The sequence below is a fragment of the Petaurus breviceps genome, unplaced genomic scaffold, assembly GCF_028583685.1.
Source record: "Petaurus breviceps papuanus isolate PSGF00001 unplaced genomic scaffold, PetGlider_PUasm1.0 90977, whole genome shotgun sequence".
Lineage (NCBI taxonomy): Eukaryota > Metazoa > Chordata > Mammalia > Diprotodontia > Petauridae > Petaurus > Petaurus breviceps.
The window spans coordinates 25,968,858-25,982,542 of record NW_027187391.1 but is presented as its reverse complement, the minus strand read 5'-3'; the positions used below and the strand labels follow the sequence as shown (position 1 = coordinate 25,982,542).

Below are 13,685 nucleotides of genomic sequence, written 5' to 3'. Positions count from 1 at the left end.
GTGTCATAGTGGATGGAGCATGGAATTTGGAGTCAATAAAGACTTATGTTCAAATCCTTGGTCATTTAGTATTGGGTGATCTTCAAGTAATTAAGCTCTTTGAATCTTAGTTTATCAATTTATAAGAATTAGATAATAATAGAACCAACTTCACAGGGTTATTATAGGAATTAAATAAGAATGCGTATGTATAGGACTCTACAAAAATCTAAATGTTATATAAATGTTATTTATTACTATTATTAATAGTACATTATTAGAAATGCTGTTAGGGAGAACAGTATTTGCTACAGTGAGAATCTTGTGAGAACTGTCACAATTATTTAAGGAACTGCTTCAACAACTGTGAAAACAGGATTAAACAATTTTTAAAAATAGAAAATGGGACTATTGAGTACCTTATGAACACCTCTTTCATCTTTTCCCCCTTTATGCATCCCCTCATAGCAGAGAGAGCAGCTTATCCTATTTGTTCAATCATTCAGTCATGTCTGACTCTGTGACCCTGTGCATCATACTGTCCATGGAGTTTTCTTGGCAAATATACTAGAAGGGTTTACCGTTTCTTTCTCTGATGGATTAAGGTGAACAGAGGTTAAGTGACTCACCTAGGGTCCCACAGTTAGTGTTTCAGGCAGGTCTTCCTGACTCTGCTCTATCCCCTGACCCATCTAGCTGCCTTTAGCTTAACATAGAAATATATTTAAACATACATACATACATACATATATACACAGATGTCACTTAATGTGTTGGATCAAAGCATTAGTTCACACCTTAAATTTACCCCCAGAAAGGAAAGCAGTGGGGATTTGGATAGTGCTAGTATCCATTCCAGTATTAAGATCTGACGAATGTTCTTACAGTTATGATTATGCTTTTCTTGACCAGGGAAATTTTAGGCTACACTTGATTCTAAAAAAAAGAGTCTAGAATTGAGAAAATAATTTGCTTAGTTTTCAAATGAAATGTTCCAAGATCATTTTTTTTCATCTCAGATGGATGATGTTTTTGTGATATGAAATATTTTTTGCCATTCAATTTGTTTATTCTTTATAGAAACAGCTCTAAATGTGTATAGTGTATCTATCCCTTCTTGTTGAAATACAGAGCTAGGGGAAGACTAGGAGATATGCTAGCTGGACCTTACTGTATAGGAACCTGCTACTAGCCCAGGCTCAAAAGAGACCAGAACTTCGTTTTTCTATTAAAATTTGCTTAATCTGGAAAACTTCATGTGAGAATGTAATTGTGTGTCACATCACCTATTATTTTCATATATGCTGGTAAGCCAGGGCAACTTCAAAATATAATCCAAATATTTGCTCTTCAGATGCTAGAATATGAAGCTTGTTACTAAATTTTTCTCAATATTAAGATGCAAGCCATGAAGAGTATTTTTGAAAGGTTTAATTAATTTTGGAAAGGTTTGCATATTATAAACAAATTAAACAGTGGAATAGTTGAAATGCATTTTTAATAATCACTTGCAAATGGAATTAGTTATAGAGGTATACACTGGAACAAATTATCTAAAATATTATCTTTTTACATTTCATATTTGTAATTTAACCTTTATTTAACCTTAATATTTATTCTCTTATGAAATTATCCTTAGAAGTCTGTGACTATAAAATATAGGCAATATAACCAATCCCTAAACAATCTAAGATAAGCATTTCATTTATTTTATGGTTTACCTTTTTGAAATTAATTTTTGTATTTCTCTTTTTAATTAGGGACAGTGTTTAATCAGATACTGCCTCAAATCCCAATGGTGATGAGGGCCACTGGGTCAGGGGTGGGTCAATGTTTGAGAAGAGGAAGAGTGGAAGATTATTAGTAATCCTGGGGGATGGTAGTGGTGTGGGGATAATTCTGAGAATGTGAATGACTATTCAGATTTCCATGTTTATGGGAATGCTTTTAAAGACCTATATTTCAAGCATTTGGAATATGACACACTTGAAATCTGTAGTAGAGAAGCACCTAGAAACATTAGAATGATCAAATTACTTGTGAAACAAAATGCTACCCATTTTGAGGGAATTCACAAACATGAAATTTTTATTCTATCTCTCATTTTTCATTATAGAACAGCATTTAGGACTACTTTGGATAAGGGATTCTTAGTAGCAGTCAAGAAAAAGATTTTATACCAGTGTCATCTTATAGGCTTAATGTATGGGTTGGCAATATTCATTTGCTGAGTCCTTTGTGAAGTGGGCAGATTTTCAGCCAAGGTCAGTAGGGTTCATCATACAAATCATCTTGGTGAATGTTGAATTGGCCCACAGGTTTATTTATGGTGCACATGAAATTTCCTTCCCACCTTTGGATTTTCCCAGATCAAAATAGCATGTATATTCTAGCATCTTGGGCAAAGTATGGTCTTGAAAAATGGCTTTTCATCTTCATAACAGTAGTTATGACAAAATTGTTGTTACAGTATTATAATATTCCTTTTTAGCCAATGTAGTTCTCTTTCTTTTATGAGTTATGGTTCAGATGACTCTTTTTCTCTTGAACATATAGATATTTCTGCATGGAAATAACCTGAACAGCCTGCACCAACTCATTCATCCAGAGATTCTACCTTCTGAATTTGGAGGAATGTTACCCCCCTATGACATGGGTACATGGGCAAGAACGCTGCTAGATCATGAGTATGATGATGACAGTGAGTACAACGTGGACTCCTATAGTCTGCCAGTGAAAGAAGTAGAAAAAGAACTATCTCCAAAGTCCATGAAGAGGTATGTGGGAAACAATGTGGGGTATCAGTGTATAAGCTAAAATTTCAGCTCCACATGGTAAGGAGATGTTCGCCTCAGTTTAGATGTGCATGTGTATGTGAATTTATTATGTGACAGTCCCTATTGTATACTAATGATATTCTCTTTGAAAACTACAGAAAGATGAGTATCTTAGTCTATAGCATGATTTTTTTTTCTACTTTGAGGCAAGTGCTATAAATTCTCCAAAATGGGATGTGAAAGTATTTATTTCTACCTGATTTTCCACTTGGGTTCGTCTAAGGTCATATGGAGACAGTGTAACATAGAGTACAGGACACTAAACTTTGAGTTAGGAAGACCTGGGTGTGATTCCACTTAAGCCACTTTACTAACAGTATGACTGTGGGTAAATCATATAAACCAACTAAGTCTCATTTCTAAAATGGGGAGAATAATATTATATACCTCATAGGGTTATTGTGAGAATCAAATTGGATAAGGTGTAGAGAATGGTTTGCAAATCTTAAACTGTTATAGAAATGTGATTTATTACTATTATTCATTATCATTATGAAGGGCAGCTCATTCATCCACCAGCTGAATAGTTGCGGTTCATTGTCTGTTTATACTGATTTCAGAAGATCAGTGGGAAAGACACTTTTCCCTTTATGCAAATTATCAAAGAGGTGCCTTCCATTGTATATTTCTGTATTGTACATCCTAAATTTATATTCTAAACACCCAAGACACACATTTTGTAAATGGTAGAGTATAAGGGGCTACTTGGGTACTTTTTATGTGCATCCATGGTATATAATGGTTTATCCATTCTTTTGCAGAGATCTAGCTGAATGGTAGTTAATGACTCTTAGTGGATATCCCTTGTCTCTATGGGATGAAAGAGAAATGGAACCAAAATAATATTCAGATTGAGACATAAGCCAATAATCAGTTTATGCCTGACTTGTTTTATTTAGGAGATGTTCTACATTTGCAGTGGCTCATAGCATCTCAAAACCAATTCTGACATTTGTAGTGCATAATGAAAGCAGATTAAGAACAGAATCACAATCTGCCTTTATTTTTTTTTTATTGTGTTAAAGCTGCCATTTTAATGTATGTTCAGAGATTGGGAGAAAGAGATAAAGAAGATATAACCTTAAAAATAATAAATACTTTTTAAAAGTACTATATTATACTTCTATGCATCATGGGTAAATAGTTTCATTGGCGAGGGTACTCCTAGTAATACTTCTTGGAACTCTTCCTCAGTATATAGTGTTCATGACTTATTGTGGCCTTCCCACCCCTAAATCACTAGCATGTGGCTAGCCTTCTGCTGAGGAGTCTCTCCAAACTTCAAGGGTACTTACTTCTATTGTTGTTGACAAATGGTCTATTGTCAGTCCTACCTTTTCTGCTTAATAGGGATTTCCAATGTTTGCCTTCCATACATAGGCCTAGGCTTTAAGAAAACAAGGGCAAGTCTACATCAAAATAAGGTGTCAGAATAGGACTTTGTAGAGGTTCAGGCCTAAAATGCTGCCACTTCCTATTGGTCCTCATGATCTATATTTTTCCACTGGACCCAGATGGCTATGGAGGAGAAAGTGAGGCTGGTGATTTTGCACATCCCTGCCTCACTTAAATCCAGTTCACTTGCACATCTTGGCATTGCCTCCCCGATGTCATGGTTCTCCTTGAGAACCATGTATTGGAGCTCCAGTGTATTTGTGAATGTGTATAATAATATACTTCAACATAAATATATTACTGTACATATTCATTATCTATCCTTTTATTTTCTCACTGCCTAATAGCTATTTGTTTTAAACAGTTTCCTTCCTACATTCTCAATACTTAGTAAATTAAATAGCCCAAGGGATCTAAGGTTTCCATTTATCAACAATTCACTAAGAGGAAATTAAGAACTTTGAGAAATTCATTAACTCTTTCAGGTCAGTGGGTTAATAACTGTTAAGGACATCAAGGTATTATTAGTAAATTGTCTCATCCTTCAATTTGAGATGGACGCATAAATTTGCATAACATATTGGATTTCATCAGCATAAGAAACTCTATTAGGAGTTTAGAAACTCCTGCCATTGTGGGCAAGGGAAAACTACTAAGAAACTAATAAATCCCTAAGCATTTATCAAATGCCTACTACATGCCAGGCACTGTACTTGGTGTCAGGGATTCAGAGTTCAAAAACAAATAAATGAAGCAACTCCTACTTTCAGGAACTTTACATTCTGTTAATGAAGAAAACAAGGTGCTGTAATGTAATGCCAAAAGAAGGCAACTTCCCAGGTTCAAAATACCAGCATAGGTGCTCTCTATTTTATTCAGTGACAAACCAAGAACAGAGAAGATCAAAACATGACATCATTCCAAATACAGCATTTACTAAGCATGATTAAATAATCTCCAAGTACTACCCCACCCCAGGACCTTCCAATCATTCAATCAATTACAAAGTCTCTGTTCTAAATACTTCTCCACCCCTAGGCTATACCTTAATTAAGTCCACCACAAAGCCCCTCTTCTCAAATGGAGATTAGTTTCCAAACATAAGGTCAAAAGTTCCCCACCCCTGGATCACAATTGAATCTACCCCAGAGTTACATCAAGTTTAAACACAGCACTTAATACCCAAATGGAGGTCTTTTCTTCATCTTGACATGAGGCAAGTTCTCAGCAATCTTAGTTCCTGGGGAGACAAGGCTTAGCAAGGCCATAAGATACATTGCCAGTCCCTTCATGAATTTATCCTCTGTCTGTATAACAGTCCTAGAACCCCTGAACACATTAGCAAAGCCCTCTCCCAGGATTTCTGTAAACATACAACAAGAAATTCCTTCTTCAGGGCTTCTGAACCAACAGAAAGGCTCCCAGACCCCTGCAACAACAGCACTGTCCTTCACCAGTGGACAGTATTCATTCTGTCTGCAGGACAGTCTCCAGACCCCTGCAACAACAGCACTGTCCCTCACCAGTGGACAGTATTCACTCTCTGTCTGCAGGACAGTCTCAGGGCTTCTTAGCGAACAGCCAGGTTCCAGGACTTCTTCAACAAAAGGACTGTCTTTCACCAGTGGACAAATCTGGCAAAACAACATCAAAACAGACAGACAAAGTACCAGCAAAACAGCCATGTCTCCTCAGTCCTTGGCAGCTCAGGGGGCAGGTCTCAAAAGTCCAGGGCAATTCAAAGCGGCCACCAGCAATTCTCTTAGTCTCTCTCTCTCCAGGAGGTGCTGCTTCCAAAAAGATTTTCCGCCTCTCTCTAGTGTCTCTCCAAATCTACCTCACCAGCTCCTCCCAGTTCAGGACTTTCTTTTCACATCAACAAGCCCATCCCACAGGTGGGATTAACAAACTCTGGGTTTTAACACAATCAATTTGAAAACCAAGCCAATACAGGGGAATCTTTAAATGCCATTACTATCACAGGTGCGTGTATGTGTGTGTGTGTGTGTGTGTGTATATACATACATAAATATTGTATACATATATATGTATATCTATAGATAGATAGATATAGAACAGCTGCAGAGTAGATAGTTTTACAACTGTTGCACTGTGAGGTTGTGACTTCCAAGAGGCAGGATTTAAACTTAGGTCTTCCTGTCTGACTGGCCCACTATTCACCAATCAATTGAACACTACTAAAAGAAACTGGTATATCATGTTTTTCAAAGGGTCCAGTTTCAATTGTTTGCTTGTTTCTTTTAATGATCTTTATTTATGATCTTTTAATATAGGCAAATAGTCTACCTTTGCTCAAAACATTTGAGGCCAAGGCATAAATGTCTGTCAGTCAACAAGCATTTATTAAATGCCTACTCTGCTCCAGGGCCTGAGCTAAGCACCGTTTCTTTCTTAAAATGGTTCCATCTGCTACTTAGTCACATTGCCTGTTTCTTCATTCACTGAAGTAGGAGATAGTTGCCTATTAGCTATTGAGATGAAATAAAAATGAGTTAGGAATAGTGACTATTTACCTTTTCCCTTATCTTTGGAGTCTTCTGCTTTCAGAAACTATTTTCATATAGCTTAGTGTCAGAGTTGAATCAGTTCACTTAATCATCTAATTCATTTTGGGGGTTTTGTTTTGATTTCAGATTATAAACGGCTATGTTCTCTGCTTTTTTCAACATTAGCCTGTACTTTAGCTTACAGTTTTTCTATCTGAAGTTAATGATGTCTGCTAAGAAGCATATTATCACAGCAATATCCAATTGGCTGGTATAGCAGCAGGAAGAAAACAAATCATTATGCGTAGAATTTTAAAAGGGCAGCTACTTTGCTAATGCTATAGCTATTAAAGAGCCAGTTTTCTGCCCTAACACTATCATATTTCATTGACTTTTATCCTTCCCAATTTCGCATTGTTTCCTAGTGATGAATTGAAGTATAATTCTCACCTACTACAGAGTTGTGTGTATGTAAAGGGCTCTTGTTTAGATTATTTGCTTCTCCAATAATAAAATGATATTACTTATACTGGAAGAGATACTGGTTACTTTTAAATAAAAGTTAAATAAGTTTTTAAAAAATTCCAAGAAAAAATTCACTGGATATTAAGTTTTTGTTATTGTTACATATTGTTACATTTTCTAGTTGGGAATTCATGACAATATTGTATTCATCTTTTAATATCTGATCTTAATGAATGGGAATCAGTAAGATTGAATGTCTAAATTTATGGATAATAAGGAAAATGCTTTATTTGCTTTATAGAATCCTTGAGCTCAGGAATCTTGTCTTCTATTTTGGTTGTCGTACAATTTTGACGTTATCTTTGACTCTTCTTTCTCATTGTCTGCACATATCTAATTGGCTACCAAATCTTGACATTTCTGTCTTTGCATCAACTCCCTTATTGTTTCCCCTTCCAGGCCTTCACCTTTACTTGCCTGAACTACTGCAATAGCTTTCTAATTGTTTTCCCTGACTTAGCTTCACCACTGCAATTCATACTTTGAAAGTTGCTGGAGTGGTTTTCCTAAAATATAGGTTTGCTTATGTCACACCCACACCCAGTAACTCCATGATACCACCAGAATGAAATATAATGTTTCTTTTTTTTTTGTTTGACACTTAAAGCCTTCCACAACCAGACACCTTCCAACCTTTCTTTTACATTTTACTCCACTCCACTCATATTGTGATGTCACTTCATTTCCAGATTTTGTTTTTCCTGAGAATTCACATTATTTAAAAATTGTAGCCAGGCCTCAACTAACTATAAAAAAGAATCTGGAAGATGGAGATCTTCTCCAAATTATCACACGAACATAGAAACTTTTTCTACTCAACACTCCATGCTCCAGACAGATTTAATTCCAGCACTGTGCTATAGGAACTAAGGATACAATGACAAAAATATATCCAAGGGGCTGACATTCTTATGGAGGCAATTCATAGATCATTACCTTGTTTCACATTGGCCTAATTTGAATCTCCATTTTGTCTCTTTTTAATGCATCTCTTTTACTCTTATATTTCATATCCATAATCCTTTGATTTGGGGGTGGGGCTTCATGGAAGAATTAAAACAAAGAAAAGATAGAGCATGGTGTCAGTGTAGGACATCATCTGCTTAATACTATCAATAACTTGAAAGTGACAGATGTGCTGAAAAATTTAATGTGGGTAATTCAGTTGACAGTGGCTTAATTAATTAACTAATTAATTCATTTATCCTATCTATCTATGTTCTATCTATCCATCTATTTACAGATCTCAGTCAGTAGTGGATCCCACAGTGCTAAAACGCATGGATAAAAATGAAGAAGAAAACATGCAGCCTTTACTTTCTCTGGACTAAGAACCTATTAACATCACCAATAAATTAGAATGGAAGGTACTCCCTTTCAGCAAGAAGCAAACCATCGGGGAAGAATGTACCAGCTGGGAATCTATTTATTCATATTAATGTAGCATAATGTAATAAGGCAGCAGGTTTTCCCAGTGTGCCTAAAACATAGGTGTCCTGGGTTGGATTTTTTTTTAATCAATAATTTATTCTGTAAGTGCCAACTTGTTTGTAAATACAATGTAAGCTCCACTTCGATTTTGTTAGTCTTGATAGCAACGTAATTTGGAAAAGGATGACTTTTAAGTCCCTGTCATACACACACACACACTCACCACACTGTAACCAAAGGGGTAAAACACACATGGAAAAGATCAAAGCTAATTAAATGTAGCCCTGTTTCCTATGAAGCCATATTGCAGCTATCATAGTGACTGCTTCATCTTTTTCCTCTGAGATTCTCTTTCAGTATGTTAATACATTTCTTCATGGGAAAAGGGAAATAGAATATCATGGGAAATGTTTTTTATTGCAAACATAGTTCCTACCTAGGGATTATCATTTCACAGGAAACATGTCCTGAGACCCTCACTGGCCTTGTATTATTGAGACAGAGGATAACAGTTGAGCAGGTAAATTAAACTTTTGAACTGTTTATTGTTTGAGTCTTTGAGCACTGGGAAATGACATTTCCTCTCAGTTAAGATGTAGAACTCAGAAACAGTGTGGACTCTTCTCAGACTTCTATCTTTTACTCAAGCCTACATTGTATTCTGTCTCATATACTTGGAGAACTTTTTTCTCAAATCTCATCAACCAAGAGGAAGAGAACTCATACAAGCCAAATGTTTTGACAACTAATTTTGAACACAACACTTTTCACTAGCAGACAAGGGGCTAATTTCTGAATCATGTGAACTGGTTGATTAAAAAATACATATATATATATTTTTAATGAGCTCTAAAGAAGAGGCCTACTAATTATGGATATGTACACCCCATGGTAGTTGTTCAGTGTACTTAGAGATGTTATAGATTGTCATATGAGGTATTGCTGAAACCTACTTCAACTGAAGGTCAATATAAACCAGGTGTAGTGAAACAGACTCACTGACTGTTTAAGGGTGTACTAATTTTATCTGTATCATAGTATTGAACATGTGCCATATTGCTGAAATTCTTTTTACCTCAGAGGAGCAACAGATCTTGATATATATTTAATGGCATTTATCAACTGAGTTTTTCTTGAATTGACTGATGTTAGGTTTCCATCATCCCCTTGAGTCTCTACATAGGAAGGACAGAAATGAATAGACAAACTGAATCTCATAGTTATAGCTAAATCACTAAAGCTAGGGTGGGTGATATAGAATAAAACTAGTTTTGGGGTTCATCATTAAAAGGGAACTCTTCCAATATGGTGGCAATATTTTCTTTTAGTTTAAATTCCTATTATAAGGGAAAAGAATCCAAGTCCCTATCACTTTTTTGGAACTGTGGTTTAATGGACAAAAACTATATGTTTTGGAATGAAGAGAAGAGAAAGATCATCAAGTTATTGGGAACTGAAAACAATAAAGTTTTATTGTTCCCTCTTATAGACTTTTACACTCAGTATTTCCTTTCCCAAATCTATCCTAAGTTGGACATCTGGATGAGTATTTGAAATAAAAACGCAACTTGTAGCCAAAACAGGAAAGATAGATGCAGTTCTCCTTTTTCATATTGATAACTTAATCAATTTGCATGAAATATTTAAGATCATAATACCTTGGTACATTAGTCTATTTTTAAAAATATTTGGGAATATCTTGAGAATAAAAAGAACATCAGTACATTAATTGGTACAATTCAAAGTATGTTAAGAAATTGCTAGTAAATCTGAATTAATAATAATTTTTAAAATGCCAGTTTCTCTTCAGGGACAGAGAAAACTTTTACTCTATCAAGTATTCAACCAACCCAGCCTGCTAATAACCTAATGCTTAAAATGATTTGGAAATAAAGGATCATGGACTCTTCAATTCTTTTTCGATGATTGTACTGCTAAGTGACCCTGAATGTCTATGTTTTTACATGTTTGTATATGTGGCATACAATTTGGAGCCTTAGGCTTCATATTCTACATAATTCACTGTAAGGTTATAAGTCATAGTTTCTAGTCTTATAATTTGGGGGAAAAGAGTAACAATAACAAATTAAGTAGAGTCAATTTCCAATGATTTTTGTGTGGGTTTTCCTGTGATGGACCATCTATGGCTTAACTGTAATCATAGCTTACCTTGCCAGCTCCAGAAAACATTCTTGGTCACCTCCCCTCATCACGCAGCAACAGTGCACTCAACAAATGTGAACTCATTTTAATATGGACCTAAGAAAATGTAAACAGATGGTAAATCTTCTAATATATTTCAAATTCAAATGTTACCCCCTCCCCCCACTTTGGAATATATACAGTGCTGCACTGCTGCATGATTATAGCATGGAAATAATGATAGTTGATTCTATTACTTAAAAACATCTAAAACAGTGGCTGAAGTATAATAGTGATGCCTTTTGAAATTACTTTGTTTAGGTGATTCAAAAATTAAGCTCATTGGCCAATGACTTTTTTGAAGTTGCTTAGTTAAGAGATGTACATTCAACTTTATGAATCCCTTTCTCAGTATTGCCTAACTAGCAATTTGTTTGGGAGTCCTTTGAGTGGCTTTTCTATGACATATGTCTTTGTGTACTAACTGTCAAACTTAGTTCCTATTAATTAGCATTCATATCTTCATTTAAAGAAAAAAAATGTAGTTGGGTATCAATATTAGACTGTTTACTCTATTGAAGCTGCCTCTCAGTTTCAAGAGGAGTGCTAAACTTTATGTGGTGGTCTTGTGACTGAAGATATGTGTACCTGAAAGAGCTTCACTACATTTGGTTTGGAATAAAGGCCAGCAGCCTATTTCTTCTTTTCCTCCTTCCTCTCATTCCGCCTCCATTTCCTCTATCTTGTTGACCTTCAACTTGCTTTATTGGCAGGTGGCTAAAGAAAAATAAATAACTTCTCTTCTCATTTTGTCATTGTTTTTTGCACATACCTGTCAATACTGCTCAAAGAGTGAGAGTTTTTCATAGTCTAAGAAATATAAAAAGTGCCTCTTTAAAGATGTAATAAAGCTGTGCTCTGGCATAGGAATTCCTATTTTTATTCTCTTTTTAAAAAAGCATGTGCTGTCTCTATGTAATAGATCTGAAAGTGAAACCGTTTGAAATCTGGAAAGGAAGAAACCTTCTAGACTTTGCTTTGTGCACTTCAGTTACAGTATTTCATCTTTGTTTCTGCTCAAATGAATCTTTATTAAGAGTTACTAAAAAGCCAAGTCCCATGTTAAATGGGAAAAAAAGTATCAAAGAGAGTTTAGCAGGAAAGTTTAAGAAATAAAAACAAACAATCCTTCTCTCTTTACACAGGTTTTTTAAAAAGTGTAGGTCAAAGCACCAGTGATTTTCCTATAAATCTTCATGTGTAAATGGCTCTTTAACTGGTGTTCTAGAAAAGCAAATTTTCATGATCTGAAAACGAACTCCTGTGGTTTATCTCTAAAATCATCAATGGTTTGAATGAAGTATTTTTGATTTCTGGTATATTTGTAAGGGAACAAAAGGTTATTATTATGTAATAGTTGTTTTAATCTTCATATGGATAATTGAATATCTAATCTCAAAAGGAAACCTTTTTGAGCAATAATAAATCTGTCCTTGGGTAACATTTTACTTTTCTATTATATACTTTTTAAAGATCTTGGGGGAAGGGAATGTTGCTATGAGGAGAGGAATTTTAATTATCACAAATTATATAAAAGAATGTAGGTGATAAAGTATTATATACACAAAATTCTATTCCTATTTTACTGAAAAGTCAAAATGTTCTCTATGGTTGATGCTATTTTCTTAATTCTCTATGCATACATTAATTAATGACTACTTTTAAATTTGTCAACAGCATGAGAGTGCTGTATGTCTGTATGTACTGAAAAGGGAAGTGAATTTGGCAAGAAATCTAAATTCTTTCATTTGGTTTATCAAGTTATTAAATTCATGTGAGATAATTGCCAGTTTTTTTTTTAAAGCAATCGGGGTTAAGTAACTTGCTCAAGGTTACACGGCCAGTTATTTTTGTGTGGGTGCCGAGTATCTGAGGCTGGAACCCATCCCAGGTCTTCCGAGGCTGGGGCCTGGCACTCTTACTCACTATGACACCCGGCTGCCCCAATTGCCAGTTTTTAATTTCAATAGGCATAGTCTAGACTTTATGGGGAGGGTCTGGACATGTGATATCATAGGGAATTACCAGTGCAGAAACTCCCTTCACCAATCCAGGACAGTTACTTTCTCTGTTACTTAGAGTCTTCAATAATTGACCAGCACTGAGAAATTACATGACATGCCAATATTCACACAACTATCATGAGTAAGCAGCAAGATCTGAATGCAGATTCCACAGCATGCTCTCTATTCCCTGAGAGCATCCTAGCACATTGCATTAAGCATAACCTAAAAAACTTCACTTTGTGGCAACTTGTGAACGCTGAACCTTGTTATGATCACATAAAAATCTCTTCTTTTCATCCAGCAGTGCGATGAATTCATCAAAAACTTCTGAACATACTGTGCCTGTGCTAAAAGCTCTGCCAATCTTTATTTGCCATAAAATACTAAGGGAGCTTTTTGCTTTGTAGTAGCATTATTGAATTCCAAGCTCAGTATCTTCTTAGAATCTAGAAATCACTCCATATTTCAAAATTTCATGCTTTAAGAGTACTTAGTTATGTGTAAATGGGCAGCTAAGGAATGCTGTAGAGTGCTGGGTCAAATAGGACCTTAAAAACTTAACTGGTGGTGTGACCCTGCACAAGTCACTTAACTATTTGCCTCAGTTTCCTCATCTATAAAATGAGCTGGAGAAGGAAATGGCAAATCACTCTAGTATCTTTGATGAGGAAACCCCAAATGGGGTCACGAAGAGTCATGTATTACTGAATGATAAATTATGAATATGGAGATATAGGGGGTAAAAAACCCGTGTATGTCAAATATACCAGGCATAGTACGCAAATCAATGACTGTCATAAATA

The 13,685-nt window shown here is 35.4% G+C and overlaps 1 protein-coding gene across 1 annotated transcript in view; it reads left to right on the top strand.

Moving 5' to 3' along the window:
• The window catches only part of CLVS2 (clavesin 2), a 109,392-nt gene extending 98,806 nt beyond the window's left edge, over nt 1-10,586 (top strand). Inside the window, exons 4-5 of the mRNA XM_069076926.1 lie at nt 2,536-2,756; nt 8,487-10,586. Coding sequence (XP_068933027.1) covers nt 2,536-2,756; nt 8,487-8,574 — 309 coding nt within the window. The 3' untranslated portion in view covers nt 8,575-10,586. The remainder of the gene's footprint in view (nt 1-2,535; nt 2,757-8,486) is intronic.
• Nucleotides 10,587-13,685: the final 3,099 nt, after the last annotated feature.